The sequence below is a fragment of the Colletotrichum costaricense genome (genome assembly GCF_030867565.1).
Source record: "Colletotrichum costaricense strain IMI 309622 chromosome Unknown Scaffold_6.1, whole genome shotgun sequence".
In the NCBI taxonomy this organism is placed as follows: domain Eukaryota; kingdom Fungi; phylum Ascomycota; class Sordariomycetes; order Glomerellales; family Glomerellaceae; genus Colletotrichum; species Colletotrichum costaricense.
In genome coordinates, this window is record NW_026848235.1 from 2030685 (window position 1) to 2047012 (window position 16328).

Genomic DNA, 16328 nt, shown 5'->3' on the forward strand with positions numbered 1-16328 from the left:
AACTGAATTACCCATCCGAAATTCAAAACTTATCAAATCGCTCAAAACAACCCGCTAAACCCGTGCGCCTCATGATGGAATTAGTTCCGCATCGGCGGAGCTGGGTATTGTCGCCCCCCAACGCCAGAGATGACCGGGCTTCCCCCGCGCTCTCTCCATCGCTTTCTATCTCTATCATCTCTCAGTTCCCGATCGCGGGGATCCCGAGGATCCCATGGAGGCTCAGGCCTTCCTCGCATGCGGTCCACATCCGCATGGCTACTCGTTCGGCGTGTCGCTTCAGGCCGCACGACCGGCCGTTCCCTTCGCTTACGAGCCTCCATATCTTCTTCTCTCTCCCAGTTCACGACGCGGTCACGGTCACGCTCGCGTTCTGGGTCTCTGTCACGGTCTCTTTCTCTTTCTCTTTCGCGTCTACGGTCTCGCTCTCGACCGCGATCTCTCTCTCTAGCTCTCTCCCTTTCCCGTTGCTCTCTTTCTTCCAGTTCCCTACGTTCTCGGGCTTTGAATCGGCGGCGGCGCTCTTCTTCCGAGTCTGAAGCTTCCGAGTCCTCCGATGCAATATCGGGCCAACTGCGGTTGAGCCTAGATGAAGGCAAGTGCTCTCGGCTTCGGCGAGATGGTGGATCGCTTCGACGACCGGAGGTGCTTCGATGTCTTTCTGGTGATCGTCCAGTGGGAAGAATGGACGCCACTTTCTCGCTGATTTTTTCCCTGATGCCATCTACGACTGGAATACTACGACGCCTTGCATCCTCTGGTCTTAATTCCGCACGATGTACACGAGTGACAGGTGGCGGCTGGGGTATCGAGGGAGCGCCCATACGACGGAAACCGGGTGGTGGCGGCTCGTTTGAATGATGTGTATGAGGGCGACGTTTAGATCGCGGACTCGCCGCGTCCTCGGAATCAGACGTTGAGGACGAAGAATAGTGTCGAGGCTGGCTGTGTCGGCGGGGTTGCATGGGCGGTCGATTGGGATGCAAGTGCTCAGGGTTGGCGTGCGGATCCTGTGGAGGAGACGGGTAGTCGGAAAAGCTGCGGCGTCGACGGTCGTCAGGAGAGTTCTGTCCTCGGAATCGATCTTGGTCTGGGGTCCTCTGGGGAATATTGAGGCGAGATGGGGGGTACCGATTCGCGGCGTGACCCCCAGGAACATGGCTGTAAGCAACTGGTGGTCGGCTTGGCGGAACGAAGTAGTCTGCCTGAGGACCACGAGGCGGAGGTGAGGGCTTCGGTGATCCCTTGGGCGGGTAGGGATTTCGGACGTGCACGTATGCTGCCTTCACTCTCGGCTCGTCTCTTTCTGCTGGGCGAGCAGGGGCAGTCTTTGGTGATGCCGGCTCCTCGTCTGGCACTGCTGCCTTCCTCAGTTTTTCAGCGCATTTCTTGTGCCATTTCTCGATTCCGGCGTCTGGCTCGCTGGGCAGTGCATCTGCGGGTAGATCTGGGGGGAAGGGTTCGCCCGTCTCGGGATGCTTCAGGTTCCAGCTCTTGACGGCCTGCTGGATGAAAGGTACGTGTTCCTCGGGGCTCAGCAGTATCTCGATCGACTCCCATCGAACGAAGCCACGAAGGGTCAAGGCTGGGACGGAAGGGGCGTCGAAGTCGTTGTCGGAGGGCTGCATGGAGTGCTGGCAGCCGGTGACCTGCCAAATGTAGGATATGGCGGGAAATGGCATATCGACAAATAGGGCTATGGCGACGAGCCGTCAGCATGGAGTGCCTTGCACAGGTTGAGCATTCAGGCTTACAGTCATAGTTACCACCAACGGCCTTATAGAAGGCTGCCAGCTTTTGGGGGGTCAAGGCTTGAACATGTCTATCGCCAATATCGCGAATCTATAGAAAGGCGGGGTTCAGTTAGTATTTGGCCATGGGTGGGTGGAAGCGAGGTGGAGGAAGCCAGGGTTTGTCGCAGACGTACAATATGTTGGGCGATAGCGCGAAGGAGAGCATCGAGAATCGGTGTTGGAGCCTTGTCTGGGCCGAAGAGATAACCATAAGGGGAGGATGGCTTTGGATCGGGGTTCTGAGCCTGTGTCTGGGCCTGCGGTTGAGGTTGCGGCTGAGGTTGAGGATGAGGATGAGCAGAGGACTCTTTGGAGTCGGCCTCTGCGGTCGCCGTCGCCATTCGGGGCCGAAGTCTACATCAACGGTGCGTTTTTGTGGGCAGGAATGTCCGGGACAAAAGTGTGGAGATTGGACGGGATGGAGAAATATAACGGTTTTGGTGGCGTGTGCTGCTGACAAGCAAAGGGCTTTGGCTTCGCAGGCAGTGACTGGAGCGAGCTGGCGTTTGGATTATGAACGACTTGGAGCGCAAGTTATCGTCCAGTTCGGTTGATATTGAAAGGCTCGAGAAGAGTTCAGGCTGCTAGCGTAAGACTGCGAGCGCGGGCAAGGTTGAGTTGAGGGTTCAACGGCTACTAATAACTCAAGGTACTTTGGGTGCGGGCCGCCGCCACAGCATCGTCATACGAGAGAGTGTGAAAGAGAGAGATGCGAGGCAGAAGTAGGCTGAAGCCAAGCCGTGAGTCAAAGCCGGATGGATACGTGCGGATGCAAGTCGAGGCTGGTAGGCGCAGGATGAGGACTCGGTCAATATGCGCGCCAGAGGAGCGAGAGGGTGCGCGCGAGTGCAGCCGGTGGCAGGAGAGAAATATCCGGGTCGAGGACTAGTGGGTGTGAAGCGTGGATGAAGGGGATGAATGTGTGTAAGAAACACAATCCAAGGTCGAGCGAGAGTCGAAAGCGACGACGGGAGAGTGCGGTGCAGCTGGTTGATGGAGGATCGGGCGGGCAGTGAGCTGATGATGTAACTAAAGTACTCGGACTGCAACATGAGGTGGGCAGGGTACTTGGGCCTTGTTGTTGCTGGGAGGGGGGGGGGGGGGTTGGAGGGGTCAAAGACGCACGCACGATGGGACGGATGGGCATTTTTTGGGGGGTTCAAGGTCGCCGCCGCTCTGGGGCTCTAGGTACATTGTTTTTGTGGTGAGATGGACGGACGGGGGACCAGGGGGAAGGAAGGAAGGGACTCGAGGGAGGAAGTACATACCTTACCAACTTACCTTGCCTACCCTTGGACATGGACTTTCCATCCCGTCAGGCAGAACCGAGCTGCGGGAAGCAATGGATCCGCCTGGTTGTTCTTACCTTACGTAGCCGGGCTCTTTCACAGCTTCCGCTCAATAACTAAGTCTGCGCCGTACTGCGGTACATGCAGCAGCGCTGCGCAAGACCGGGAAGGATAAGGCAGGCAAGGCAGTGGCAGGTAAGAATAGCGATCAAACAGGGAAAACGTTTGGCTGTTGGGCTGACACGTGCACCCTGGCGCAGCTTCCCTTGCGGGGACAAATTTGGGCCGGACCGTCGGCTGCCTTTCGAAAAGTACATGTCTTACCTACATGGTTGAGCTGTGTCTGCAAGTACCTTTCCCCTCCCACCTGGGTTCCGCGCATCTCTAACCGTCGGGTACGTACCGCCTTAGGGTGCCTTCTTCCTGTAACTTCCATTTCTCACGATGTACCTTTTTTCCCCATGACAATCTCACCTCTTCACGACCGCTAGTTGGGAACATCACCGCTCCACCCCCTCTGACTTGCATAGGCACACATTCCTGACCAGCTACCTTACCTCTCACACACACACACATTCTCTCTTACCAGTCACCACCACCATCCCACGGCATCTCGATGCATCCATACTCTGTCGTCGTTTTGGGTTCAACTCCCGAGGTTACGCCTAATATCTCGACCATCACGTCCCCGACTCCCCACCAGCTGATCAACATGATTTGGCATCCATACTCCTGACTTTACCTTCCAGGCTCCAGAAGATAAGGCAAAGTGAGGCTGGGCAGCAAAACGGACCCAACTATCCAGATGATCCAGATGACCAAAGAGGCCCGTCGAAAGCGATGGATGCCGATGCCCAGTTCCCTCGGCCCCCAGGATGCAGCCTGAAAGTCTGCCCAGGTGAGCCGTCTGCTGGACATGCCCAGCTGCGATGTGCCTTGTTGCGGAGGCTGGTGCCCACTCAGCCGCCAGCCGGCCCTAGCCACGCAACCCTCTATTCCAGAGGCAACCCGACAGGCTGTCCCGTCTGTTCTTGAACTCTTCATACGGAAATCAAGAGAGTTAAAGGCCAAAGGGAACCAGCAGACGCTGAAGAGGAACTGCCCAGCCACACGCCATTAAGCTGGTCGAATTCTGCTCCATCTCATCTCTTTCCCCGGCCCTCCACCACACGACTTCTGAGAAGCTACTTTTCCTAGACTCTAGACTCACTAACCTCCAAGACAGCGTCACCATGTCCACCTACGCCGCGACCAATTTGCTTCCCCGACAGGCTGGAATCCGGCGAGCGCATTTGCAAAACACCAGAGATGCGGTTCGACAATCCACCCAATCTTTTCGTTACCCTCGCCCTATCTTCCAGACTTCCAGAAACGCTGCTAGCAACCGGAAAGTGATCCGCGGCCGTGCATTGTACATCCTTACGAATACATGGCATAGTGTCTTTACCCTGGCTTACCGTGGTGACTCTGCGTGTCCATCTAATTCTAATTGTTGCAGCAGCCATGTATGATGCAGTTGCAGCCAAGGTTTTGGGACAGTGATCTGGCGGTGAGCACAAGGCGAAAGATTACGAACAAGGCTTGCAGGGACCGGCTGTTGTACATTGCGTCGACCAAGTGCCATTTCTACCACTTCCTGACACTGCAGCAACCAACGGGAATGGGATGACCACCTGTTGTTGCACTGGCTGCCTACCATCTGCCTGGTCGGCACACCTCGAGCACTATCTTTATCTTACATGAATCTGTCGCCGTTCCGTCGCCTCGGTTCCCTGTCTATACAGAAACGATTGATATGTCTTGGATAGAATCAAACCCTTTCACGCTCATTGGAAAGCAGTATACCACAGACCGATAGCGGCGCCCGCAAGGGAAATGATGCTTCTTACGGCGTTGAGTGCCTGCCACCTCTTCAACAAATCTGTGGTCTCGGACAGACCCAGCGTTGCGATGCCCCGTGCACCGGCCATGAGCGCATTGTTCGTTGACGACATGAAGATAATGGTATAGGGCACGATGGCGAGACTCAAAGCTCCAGCGGCAACAAACGGCTTCCACGCAACACCCTGGTCGTAGCGATCGTATGCAGAGTAGGCCAGCGAGAGCGTAACGGCGAGCGCTACTTTTGGGCCGGTCGACGCGCCGTTCAAAAATATGTGTTGCCACAGCTTCAGTGCATGACCTGGCTCGGCGCTGGTTTGGAGAATGGCGGGGATGCTGAACATGGATAATGATGCCGCCACGCCTAGACTAAAAGTCAGCAATTGACGTCGTTCACGCTGATGATGGCACAAAGAGAAAGAGTGGGAGCCCGCGGGTGAAGGGGGAAGAGAAGTTGCTAACCTGCCCACCATGCGCACCCGAGGACGCCAGTAGCAGTGGCAATGGTGTTGGCCATTCCGAGTTGCGACATGGTGGTTTCGGTGGTCTTTTCTTGGGTAGTAGTTGTTGGTGTGGTAGGGATGACGACAGTGACTGTGTTGCGACGGCAATACTTGAGATCGGGTCGGCACGAATGAGGCAATGTGTGATTTCGTCTGTAGCGTCTCTCTATATGATTCTATTGTATGATGAGATGCATTTAACTTTTTGGCGTCATCTGTACCAATATATACCGGAGAAGGAGTCCGGGAAACATCGGCGGTGCTAGCCCCGATGAGATCGGAGGAATCACGGACGACACAAATTGTCCGAAGCTGTGTGATCCACCCCGAGTCTCGCGTGTCCGATGCCGTCCTCGTTGCGACCTCCGCGCCGTACTGGCTGGCCCCATCATTACGGCGCTCTCAATTCCATTCGAGAGCTAGAAAACCCGGGCATGCCCCATGTTGAGGTGGTGCCGAGCCTCCCAAAAAAAAAAATCTTGGCCAACTTAAATAAGGTAGACCAACAAGGTTTTGCGGCAACGCACCCATCTGGAGCTGAACGCCGCAAAGAGCCCAGGGATGGGTGGGCGGTTTAATCGAACGACGCATGGTCAGTGGTGAATTTCCTTGCTCTCCCACATTTTCCTCTTTCATCTTCAGTGTTCCGTTCCGATTATCGTATTGCGGTTGGGGTTTTTCCTATTTCGGCGCCTCGATGCCATAGCCGACAAGCGTCGTCGTCTCCTGCGTCTTTTCATCGCGTTCCGTCCAGACCTTGAGCTTTTGGAAGCCCGTCTTGTCCAAGACTTTCTGGCTGGGCAAGTTGTCCAGCTCCGTCACGGCGGTGAGAATCTCCCCCACCGCCACCACGGCCGCCCCGTTCACCTCGGACTCGGACTCGGATCCGGGCTGCTCCTGGGACGGCCGGGTCTCCTCCCCGACGACGCTCCTCTCAACCCGGAGCGCAGGCGCAGCGGAGCGGGGCAGGGACCACCACGCGCCGACGAAGCCCCGCAGGAACTCGGTGGCGTACCCTTTGCCCCAGGCCTCTTTGCAGAAGAGGTATCCGATCTCGGGCCAGCCCAGCTCGCCGCCGGGCAGGCCGGGACTGCCGGGGCCGACACGCTTGACGCCGCCGAGGCCGACGAATTCACCCGTCGAGCGGAGGCAGATGGTGAAGTTGTAGTTGTGCGCGTCGTTGGGCGGGAGGTTGTGGTCCAGCCAGGCCTGCGTCTCGTCGAGGTCCGCGTCGGGGCGGCCGGCGACGGCCCACCTCATGACCTCAGGCTGAGAGCGCATAGCGTGCAGGGCGGGCAGGTCATCTTGGCTGACGGGCTTGAGGATGAGACGCTCGGTGAGGACGGGCTTGCGCGTGGCGAGAAGGGGGAGGGGAAGGGTTGGGAGGGTGGTATTCACCGTGATGAAGTCTAGGTGTTCATTATCCATTTCGGGCATGTTTTCTTTTTGTTTCCCTTGTTTCCTTTCGTTGAATGTTTCTTCAATCTTTGGTACCGGGCTTAACAAAGAGCCAAGTTTGTATGTGTTTTGTTATCTCTTTGCATGATTTCATTTTCTATTTCTTCGTCTGTAACATTTTCACGGAAAATTTCTGGGTTTGAGTCATCTCAACGGGCCCTCAGTTGGGTGACTGTTTATCCTAAGAGTGAGGGACCCCCAGAGTATAGTAAGCAAGCGCGCTATTACTCTTTCAGCATTGCCGTTTTGGCGTACGAATATCTCTGATCGAAAGTACGACTAAATACGACGAGGCCTGGCCGGGGGACGGATAGTTCCGCAAATTTATCAGGCTCGCACTCGGCGGTCTTCCGAGCGCCGCGCCGCGCCGATTTTGACGGTCCAGGTCTTTGTTCGTCTCCTGAATAGACTTGGCGCTCCCATCGGGCAGAATGCAAGAAACCCAAACTGTAATCACGATCCGCGATATCCAGGTGGTCTGTCAAATTCTCTCCTAATCGCGGCAAGATACCGGGCGGGAAACTTTATCTTAACCAAAGGTAGCCAGACCTCCATCTCTAGCGAGACCGAGCAAATCACGACTACTCATGTATGTGTGATCCTACGAGTACAGACGTGCTGACATATCAGTCATTTCTACGTAAATCTACCCGTTCAAGTGGTCGGCAGCTATTAGTCTTGTTTTTTAAGGTTTTTTCTTACGCCTGCTGCAGCGGGGTGGTAAGGTGGTTTCGGGCAACCCCTGGGAAATTTTGCATCTGAACGCAGATCGGGGGAACAGTGCAGTGGGGAACCACACAGGCTACAGCCCAAATCCTCATAGGTATATTCTCCCCCCGCGCTTCTACCTATCTCGTCTCACCCACAGCTCATCCTGTTTTGCTCACAGCGCAGAACGACATCATCAAGCGAAAACCCCAGAATCCCGGAAACCGATTCGCGGAATAGTTTTTCTTATCAATTATTACCTCTTCTTTACACCTTTCCCCCGCCTTTTTAATCTGGATGAAAACCTTACTATTTACTCCGTAGACGGCGGACGAACGTCAGCCCGGGCTTAGGAGTTACAAGCACGTTGATCGCCCGTTCGCTCTTAACTTACAAGGAATGCAAGCGCGAGAGGCCTAGCGGGGAAACCCTCAAAATCGTCAACGTCAGCAAAGACCATCCACACACCTCTCACACACCCTGAGCTTCACTTGAGCTTCACTCACGTCAGGGTCGCTCACACACCCGTCACTCATACTCACCCACACCACCTTACACTCATACTAAAAAAAAGCTCCTACTAGACAATGACACCGCCGGCATCATCGGCGACCGCAGCCCGACAACAATCCGACCAGAACACCGCCGCTCCTGGTAACAGCGGCACCAGCAAACAACAGCTCAGCTGCGCAAACTGCCGCCATCGCAAGATCAAATGCGATAAGCTACAGCCTCGGTGCAAGCAGTGCGAGCGCTCCGACCTCGACTGCGTCTTCCCCTCCCGGAAGCGGAACCGCAAGCCGCGCCAGGGGAGGCAGAACGAGCTGCTGAATCGCATCACCCGTCTGGAGAGCATCGTCAGCAAAGTCGACTCTGGTAACGTGGATGGAGTCGTCAGGGGTGGCGGTAGCGGGACCCCAACCGGCTCGGCGGGAGGAGCGGTGCCCCCTGCGGCCTTGCTCACGGCTGCCGTCTCATCGACGCCGCATTCCATATCGGCGGCGACGGGCCGAAGGGGTCTTGGTGGCGACTCGGTCCCGGGCATGAATGACGCGGAGCCGTCGCCGCCCGGAGCGGGGTGGGACTCCCAGCCTGCCCCGCCGACCAACTACATGAGCGCCGAGTTCTGGGAGAATCTGTGCCAAGAGGTCGAGGGCATGAGACAGGCCTTGGATCAGCCCTCCGACAGCGAAGGGTCCGACGATGAGGAGCCAGGAGGTCAGGGCCAGCAGGGCCAGCAGCATCAGCACAGCACGACGAGCCCCGAGTCATCCACCGCCAATAAGGGCCAGACGCCTCCCGCGCTGTCTGGGCTCATCTCCAGCTTCGTCACGGGCGGGGACGAGCCGCTGAGGCACCCGCCGCGGGATCACATCATGTACATGTGCGGCATCTTCTTCTCCAACGTCGATCCGGCGTTCAAGGTCATTCACCGGCCGACGGTCTCTGTCGAGCTGGAAGGGTTCGCGAACGCTGTGAATAAGCACATCGATGATGCGACGGAGGCCTTGTTCTTTTCCATGTACTATGGTGCCGTCACCAGCTTGACAAACGAGGCTTGTCTGAGGAACTTGGGGGAGGAGAGGAGCGTGCTCGCGCAGAGGTACCGGGAGGGCGTTGAGAGGGCGCTTCACAAGGCGGATTATCTCAACAGCACTGAGATTCGGACCCTTCAAGCGCTGACTTACTACGTGGTAAGTCTCTTCAGTCACGTTCATATCAAATCCGGTTCAAGATCTAACCATCTCACAGTGCTTCCTCCGCTCACACAACGCCAGCCGTGCCTCATGGGCCCTCATCCCCCTCGTCGTCCGCCTCGCCCAGGCCCTCCACCTTCACCGCGACGGCGTCAACCCCCCTCTCCCGCCCTTCGAGGCCGAGATGCGCCGCCGGCTGTGGTGGATGATTGTCGTCCTCGACATCCGCGCCGCCGAGGACCGCGGCACCGACGCCGCCATCCCGCGGCAGTCCTACAACACCCGCCTGCCTTTCAACCTCGACGACGACGACTTCGGCCCCGGGACGACGGATCCGCTCGAGGACAGGACGGGCCCGACCGAGATGACGTTTTGCCTGTGCACGAGCATGTCGTCGGGCATCTTTGGCAACCTGCGGCCGCGGCACCCGCAGCTTGCGCTCGACAACGACGGCACGCCGGAGCCGACGACGTCAGAGGATGAGATTATGGCGCACGCGCAGCGTCTCGAAGCGCTCTTTGGCACCGCGCCGGCCAAAACACCTGCATCGGACGGCGATGGCTCTGGTGGCGGTGGCGGCGGCGGCGACGACGAAGACCAGGACACCCGGCACCTACCCGCCAACCACGCCGCCGTGACGGTGCGCATCATCATCCTCAAAATGTGGTTATCTGCACAATATCCCTTCACACCGCGCGCCTCCACGGCGACGGCGAAGCCCCGCGTCGCGCGGGAGACGATGCTCCGCACGGCGGTGAACACGATCGAGCTGGTCGAGTATAGCTCCGCGACCTACCGCGAGCGGTTCGGGTGGTGGATCGACAGCTACGTGCAGTGGCACCCGCTCGCCGTCGCGCTGGCGGAGCTGTGCGTGCAGACGCGCGGGGAGCTGGTGGAGAGGGCGTGGCGCGTGGTGGATCGGAACTTCCACGGGATGAGGGAGCGGATCGCGGATACGAGGCGGGGCACGCTGTGGAGGCCGCTGAAGAAGCTTTTGAGACGGGCGAGGGCTGCGAGAGCGGAGGCTATGATGGGGGCGTTGAAGTTGGGTGATGGTGGGAGGGGGGCGCCTGTGACTGCTGCGGCGGCGGCGGCGACGGAGCAGAAGGGGGCTGCGAGGAGGACGGTGGAGGTGCCGCAGCATGAGGAAGAGGAGGAGGAGGAGGAGGATGACGATGAGGATGTTGATGATGATGGCGATGGAGACGTGGATGTCACGGGTGTTCAGGAGCCATCAGTTGCCGCGGCGGCGGCGGTGGGAGGCCACGGTGTGAGTATGGGAACATTACACCCAGCTTTCAGGACAGACCGTATCGGCGGTAACAACGCTGCCGCTGCTGCTTGGCAAGGAGGCGGCTCCATACTGCCTCCCACGAGTATGCCTTTCGCGACGACAAACACAGTCGGTTTGGGTGGTCCCACGCCGATGGCGGTTGACCCGTCGATAGCGGCGGCGGCCGGGATGCCCGCGACATCACTGCCTCCGTCAACGTCGGCGCCCATGAACCCGCCGTTCGGGCTGACGCCGGAGGACATGGCCATGTTTGGAGGAACGCCGCTGTTCAGTAACCCGCAGGACCTGATTGCGCATTTCGGGATCCAGATGGATGCCGGAGACTTTGGGTGGGATCCGAGTTCGTGGGACGAGTTTGTCGTTGATGCGAATATGGAGAGGTCACCTGGGGACGACGGGTGATTTCAGTTTGAGTGACTAAGGTAATCACAAGAGGAGGACGAGGAGGTGTATGGGATACCCAAATGAACTGACGCGCAAGTGTGGTGTATAATAAGGAAAAAGGGAAAGGAAGAAATGAAATGGTGATGCTGTACGATAGGGATGACGAATCACGCCCATCAATACTGGAGAATGGAAGAGGAATCTAGACTCTCAAATGAAATTCATTGTACTTGGGCTTGATTAAATGAGTGAATGATTCTCGACAACTTGATGACTCCTGTTCCAGACAAGCGGGCAGAGCTTCAAGATAAGGTATGTCGACTTCGAAGTAAGCATATGATGTAAGTGAACGGGGCTTGTTGCCGGGCCTTCACATCATGAGAGTGATATGTCACTGGACACTAGAACGTGAACAACTAATCACCACGAAATTATAGAGGTTACGTCATGCTCAGGTGGGTTGCATGTGCTTTCACATTTGGGAGCAGCTCGGAAAGAAAAAGTTAGATGCCAAGTGAGAGCACTCTACGTTACGAACAGTTGAAGACATGCAGGCATCACATCACTGGCAATCAGAAAAACTTTGACAACCGACGCAGGGTGAGTTGGCATTTGTCTACGTAGACGAAGCCGGACGTCTTGACATCCCTCTTCTGGCCGAGCAGATCTAAAGGTAAACCGCATCGTCTCATCAAGAAGTCGTAATTCACAGCTTCGTACTCAGGTATCATTCGTCCATCTATCAAAAGGGCGGTTTGAGTAAGGTTTCCCCTCCCTCCCCTGCTGCTTTTTTGGCCATGCTCGCGAAAAGATGATGTTTTGAATTGATTTCATTTCTTTTGGTGGCCCCCGCCTTCAGAGAGCAAATGCACGTGATAGTTCCATAGACCTAGTGAACACCTGCCAAGTAGTAGTAGCCCACCCCTCCATTTGTCGAAAACCAGAGAAACAACGCCGCACAACAGCCAACACTTTATGCGAAGGTGGTGGGACGCTTCGCGCTGAAGATCTTCTGGTTGTTGAGCTTGGAGACGCGGTGGGGGAGGGGGAAGCTGAGGCCCTTGGTGATGAGCTGCTTGATGTAAGGGCGCTTGACATCGTCGCCCTTCTCGAGCTCGACGACCTTGAGGATCTGTTGGAGACTTTGTTAGTGGGGGTTTCGGCTTTCCGGGCGAGATATTCGACGTGAGGGCACATACGTGGATGGACCTGAAGCGGGCACGGTGGCGGGCGGCCATGTCGGAGTAGAGAGCCTCGACGGCGTCGGTGCGGGACATCTCGCGGTACTCCTTGTACATGTTGTGGGTGCCGGAGCGGGAGTCGTAGCGGAGCCAGACACCGAAGTTCTTGACCTTGAGGGGGTGCTTCTCCTGGATCTGTAGCGTACAGAGTCAGTCTCTGCCTGCAGTGCTTCTGGGAAATCGAGTCTTCTCTGACGTACCTCCTTGACGCTGACGATCTCACCGGTGGCCTTCTTGACCTTCTTCAGGCCACGCAAGAAGTACCAGTAACGGGACTTCGCAACCGTGACATTGGGAGCGAAGATGGTCATGCGGTACAACGCGGGAGTCGGGTTGGACTCGGTGGGCAAGTGGCGCCCAATGACCTCGTATTCCGAAAGACGACCTATAGCAAAATAATCAGTTATGCGTCGTCCTGGGGCCACACAATCTCTGGATTCAAGGATGCGAATAGCTGTCATTTCGAGCTGCTGCGAATTTTCCGGTCGGTCGGGTTCGGACGGGAGGGCAGAATCGCGTTGCGTCGTGAGGTCATGCCAGGTCTTGCGCTCATTCCCCTCTTTCCTGTTCCTCCCAAACCAAGCCCTGACCCATTCGTCGTTTGGTAGTGTGCTGTAGTCTCGCTTGATATGCGAGCTGATGGCAGTCGGTGTTGATGAATCCATGAAGCAGGCGTGCTATTGCTGTCGTGCCATACTGCGACATCTTCGTGATGTCTCAAGTAACCTTGGAAAAGTTTGTTCGTCGCGGTCGGGGTTCGAAAAATTCGCAGCAAGCATTCGCATCCAAGATCCAGATCCAAGCGAGGAGAGAGGAATTGTGCTTACCCATCTTGAATAATTTGTTAGAAACTGAAGATCCCCCGCGAACTTGAGTAATTGGTGACTTACTTTGAAGAGCTGGCCGATGGTCGTCGATTATCCGATATCGTGGTGGTTGCTGCTGGGTCTGAAGCCGAATGGGAAAACAAAAAAGTTGGGTAAATGCAAAAAAGGGCGAGAACCCTATGTGTCAGCGCCACACTTTCCTAAGCGACCGGACCCCACCCTGTTGCGGCTGGTGGGGGTCCACCTCAAATCGCCCAGTTTTTCGAGAAGGTCTGTCAATGCATTCCTGCCTTGAATGTCAGGCGCAAAGCAGTCGGTGTCCATCAGAAAGGTCAGAGGGAGGAGCTGCCTTTGGCGAATCCCAAAGTCACTGGGTTCCAACCAATCACAGCGCAGACCGCCCCCGGTTGAGCAACAGCGTCACAAAGGCAACTACATTTGCTGGCTGATGTTAGACGGGGATCGTTGTCATCATAAGTCTGGCAGGCAGTTTACCTTTTGAATCCATTTTAGCAGGCTTTACCTGGCTGAATTTGCGTCAAGTTCCAGCAAGAGTCTTCAGGGCCTTCGCTCTTCAGCCCTTCGGCTCTTCCACCACCTAGCTCACTCACCCACCCTTCAACATCGACCAGGGCTCAAATAGACAGAATGGAGCCTCTGTTTGAAGAGTTCCGCAATGCCTACAAGACTCGGTCTGGGTACTCTCTTGCGCAGACACTTCAGCCATTCAGTCCAGTCAACAAGCCGGACAAGCTACGGTCCATCTATCTGAGCACTAATGTCCAAGAAGCCAAGAGTGACATCAAGTACATGCTCCTCGGTCGGGGCTCGGGATCTAAGAAATTCAAGCTCGATCATGAGGAGACTACGGGCTGGGTAGAAGTCTACACAGCGTACTGGAAAGCCATTGGCGAGATCCTCAAAGTAGAGGGCGACTCCGCTGCTGGAGGTAGGGTGAGCTCTCGCGCAATACGCTGCCCATCCCCTTTCTTCAGTTTCACCACTAACACCAGCAACAGTCTTCATCATGGACCAAGGTGTATGAGTCTTGGAAGGAATTCACCACCGCTCTCATCCGAGGCTACACTAATTATGGCTTCGAGGCGTGGACGATTCCGTGCCTCTACCTTGCTGGCAAGCATTTGCGACTCTTCGCCATCAGCTCAGACGAAGAGCGGAGCACCACCGATGCCACTGCTGACGCAATGGAGCTTGCTGACGACTACGATCCGGACTTGGAGAAGCAAAAGCAGCTGCGCGACTGCGAGCAGCAGCTCAAGCGTATCTTCACTCTGTGTCTGAGCGATAGGTATGTCGACAAACCCAAATGCTCTTGGCTAGTCCTAACTGTGTACAGAGCACCTCTCGAAGAATCAAGAAAGTGGGCTATTTACTACATCATCAACTTGCTCTTCAAGACCTACTTCAAACTCAATTCGGCAAGTCTGAGTCGGACAATCCTGAAGGCGTTGTCCACGAACCGTGGAGACATGCCGCCCTTGGAAGCATTCCCCAAGTCACAGCGGGTGACATTCAAGTATTACGAGGGCGTGCTCTTCTTCTTGGAGGAGAACTATGTTGAGGTACGATTACTGAGAGAAGTCCAGTTCTCAATTACGGATCTAACGAAATCCAGGCCGAAAAGCACCTCACAGAGGCATGGTCCCTGTGTCACAAGGATGCGAAGAGCAACCAAGAGTAAGTACTCTCGACACATCCCAAGTCATCATCCCCAACCACTAACAACCATCACAGGAGAATTCTCACCTATCTAATCCCATGCCATCTCCTCACCACACATACCCTGCCCAGCAGCAAACTCCTTGAGCCCTACCCGCGGCTGCAAAAACTCTTTCTCCCACTGTCGCAGTGCATCCGCAAAGGCGACTTGCGCAACTTTGACCTAGCTCTACAAAAAGGCGAAGAGGAGTTCGTCCGCCGCAGAATCTACCTTACGTTGGAGCGCGGTCGCGATATTGCCCTGCGCAACCTATTACGCAAAGTCTTTGTCGCCGGTGGCTTCGAAGAGGCGAAGGAAGCCGGCACCGCTCCCGTTCGTCGGACCAGAGTCCCAGTCGCCGAGTTCACAGCTGCTATCAGCCTTGGTAGCCAGGAGACTGTTGACCCAGACGAGGTTGAGTGCCTGCTGGCAAACATGATTTACAAGGTACGTGGCAGCTTTTCTTTTGTCGTGCGTTTGGGGTTGCCTAGTAGGCAACATCATCACGGGACCGACCTTGCGTGCTCAAGGGAATCCGGTGTGTGGCGGCTGCCACAAAAGCTCGCTACTCAGGCAGAATTCCATAGTAACCCCTCATTCACAAGTACATGACTAATCATCCAATTATCTGCAGAACCTCATGAAGGGCTACATCGCCCGCGAGCGCGGCATCGTCGTCCTCTCCAAGAACGGGGCGTTCCCCGGAACAGGGGTTTAGACGGGGATGGTGGGGTGGGGACTCCGACCGCATGAGACTTTCGACCGGCCCAAAGATGACTTGAGATAATACAGCCTTGGTACCACACCATCGTGCGCACAAAAGCAGCGAGAAGATATCTGACCCAATAGGCATCGGCGACACGGCATCGCTGAACTTAACGGCCTCGTATAAGGTGCGAGGAAACCTGGCAGCATGCATTGGTGCGAGGAAGATGGATGCATGAGTATCTTAGTGATACCGGGCAATTAAAAAAGCAAAGTCTATCTCGACGCCGTCTGTTGGGATCAATCAGTAGACGCAGATCAATACATTGACACTCAGGAGATTGCTTCTATTGTTCCAATGCTTAGCTACATAATCATAGTAAAAGATCGAAAACCACAAAAGAGTTCACCCCCCCCGGTGCTGGACTGGGGGCTACATCTCTTGGTGCTCATGCTGGGGAATTTTATGGTGCTCATTCCGGGATTCGAACTCGGGTAACTCGTATGCGCTGAGCCTATCGTCGAGTAGGCTGGTTGGCGTATATGATTGATGTCGACCATTAACCAATTCCACCACCCACGCCACAGTTTGACCTGACCCCCCGACCTAGGGGGGCGCCTGCTGTGCTGGTGACGAGAATGGAGTTGATGGGGTCTATATGGACTTCTTTTCTGTGTGTAGTCCACTCGGGACCCGGATGGATGGGAATGATAAGTTATCAGATGAAGGTTTGGGACTGGGAAGGTAAGGTAGGCAGGTGCGATGGGGATGGACTTGCGGCTTCCCACCTCAAGCAAGCATGCTTGGCCTAGTGGCCGTTTGGAGAC

The 16328-nt window shown here is 55.9% G+C and overlaps 7 protein-coding genes across 7 annotated transcripts; 2 read left to right on the forward strand and 5 right to left on the reverse strand.

Moving 5' to 3' along the window:
• Positions 1-80: 80 nt before the first annotated feature.
• CCOS01_06889 (uncharacterized protein) lies at positions 81-2845 on the reverse strand (the record flags this gene model as incomplete). Its single annotated transcript, XM_060455057.1, has 4 exons — positions 81-1696; positions 1755-1842; positions 1928-2147; positions 2760-2845. The coding sequence occupies 4 exons, from the start codon at positions 2843-2845 to the stop codon at positions 81-83; spliced, it is 2010 nt and encodes a 669-aa protein (XP_060314757.1).
• A 1430-nt stretch (positions 2846-4275) lies between these two features.
• On the reverse strand, positions 4276-4587 carry CCOS01_06890 (uncharacterized protein; the record flags this gene model as incomplete). The annotated part of the gene is made up of 1 exon (XM_060455058.1): positions 4276-4587. The coding sequence occupies one exon, from the start codon at positions 4585-4587 to the stop codon at positions 4276-4278; it is 312 nt and encodes a 103-aa protein (XP_060314758.1).
• A 321-nt stretch (positions 4588-4908) lies between these two features.
• Positions 4909-5495, reverse strand: CCOS01_06891 (uncharacterized protein; the record flags this gene model as incomplete). Its single annotated transcript, XM_060455059.1, has 2 exons — positions 4909-5327; positions 5426-5495. The coding sequence occupies 2 exons, from the start codon at positions 5493-5495 to the stop codon at positions 4909-4911; spliced, it is 489 nt and encodes a 162-aa protein (XP_060314759.1).
• Positions 5496-6147: 652 nt separating this feature from the next.
• Positions 6148-6903, reverse strand: CCOS01_06892 (acetyltransferase; the record flags this gene model as incomplete). Its single annotated transcript, XM_060455060.1, has 1 exon — positions 6148-6903. One exon carries the CDS (start codon positions 6901-6903, stop codon positions 6148-6150), a length of 756 nt encoding a protein of 251 aa, XP_060314760.1.
• A 1316-nt stretch (positions 6904-8219) lies between these two features.
• Positions 8220-11025, forward strand: CCOS01_06893 (fungal specific transcription factor domain-containing protein; the record flags this gene model as incomplete). Its single annotated transcript, XM_060455061.1, has 2 exons — positions 8220-9326; positions 9385-11025. 2 exons carry the CDS (start codon positions 8220-8222, stop codon positions 11023-11025), a joined length of 2748 nt encoding a protein of 915 aa, XP_060314761.1.
• Positions 11026-11980: 955 nt separating this feature from the next.
• On the reverse strand, positions 11981-12913 carry CCOS01_06894 (ribosomal L18ae protein family; the record flags this gene model as incomplete). Its single annotated transcript, XM_060455062.1, has 3 exons — positions 11981-12139; positions 12207-12383; positions 12449-12913. 3 exons carry the CDS (start codon positions 12911-12913, stop codon positions 11981-11983), a joined length of 801 nt encoding a protein of 266 aa, XP_060314762.1.
• An 810-nt stretch (positions 12914-13723) lies between these two features.
• CCOS01_06895 (PCI domain-containing protein) lies at positions 13724-15513 on the forward strand (the record flags this gene model as incomplete). Its single annotated transcript, XM_060455063.1, has 6 exons — positions 13724-14029; positions 14095-14384; positions 14433-14658; positions 14712-14773; positions 14831-15242; positions 15430-15513. 6 exons carry the CDS (start codon positions 13724-13726, stop codon positions 15511-15513), a joined length of 1380 nt encoding a protein of 459 aa, XP_060314763.1.
• Positions 15514-16328: the final 815 nt, after the last annotated feature.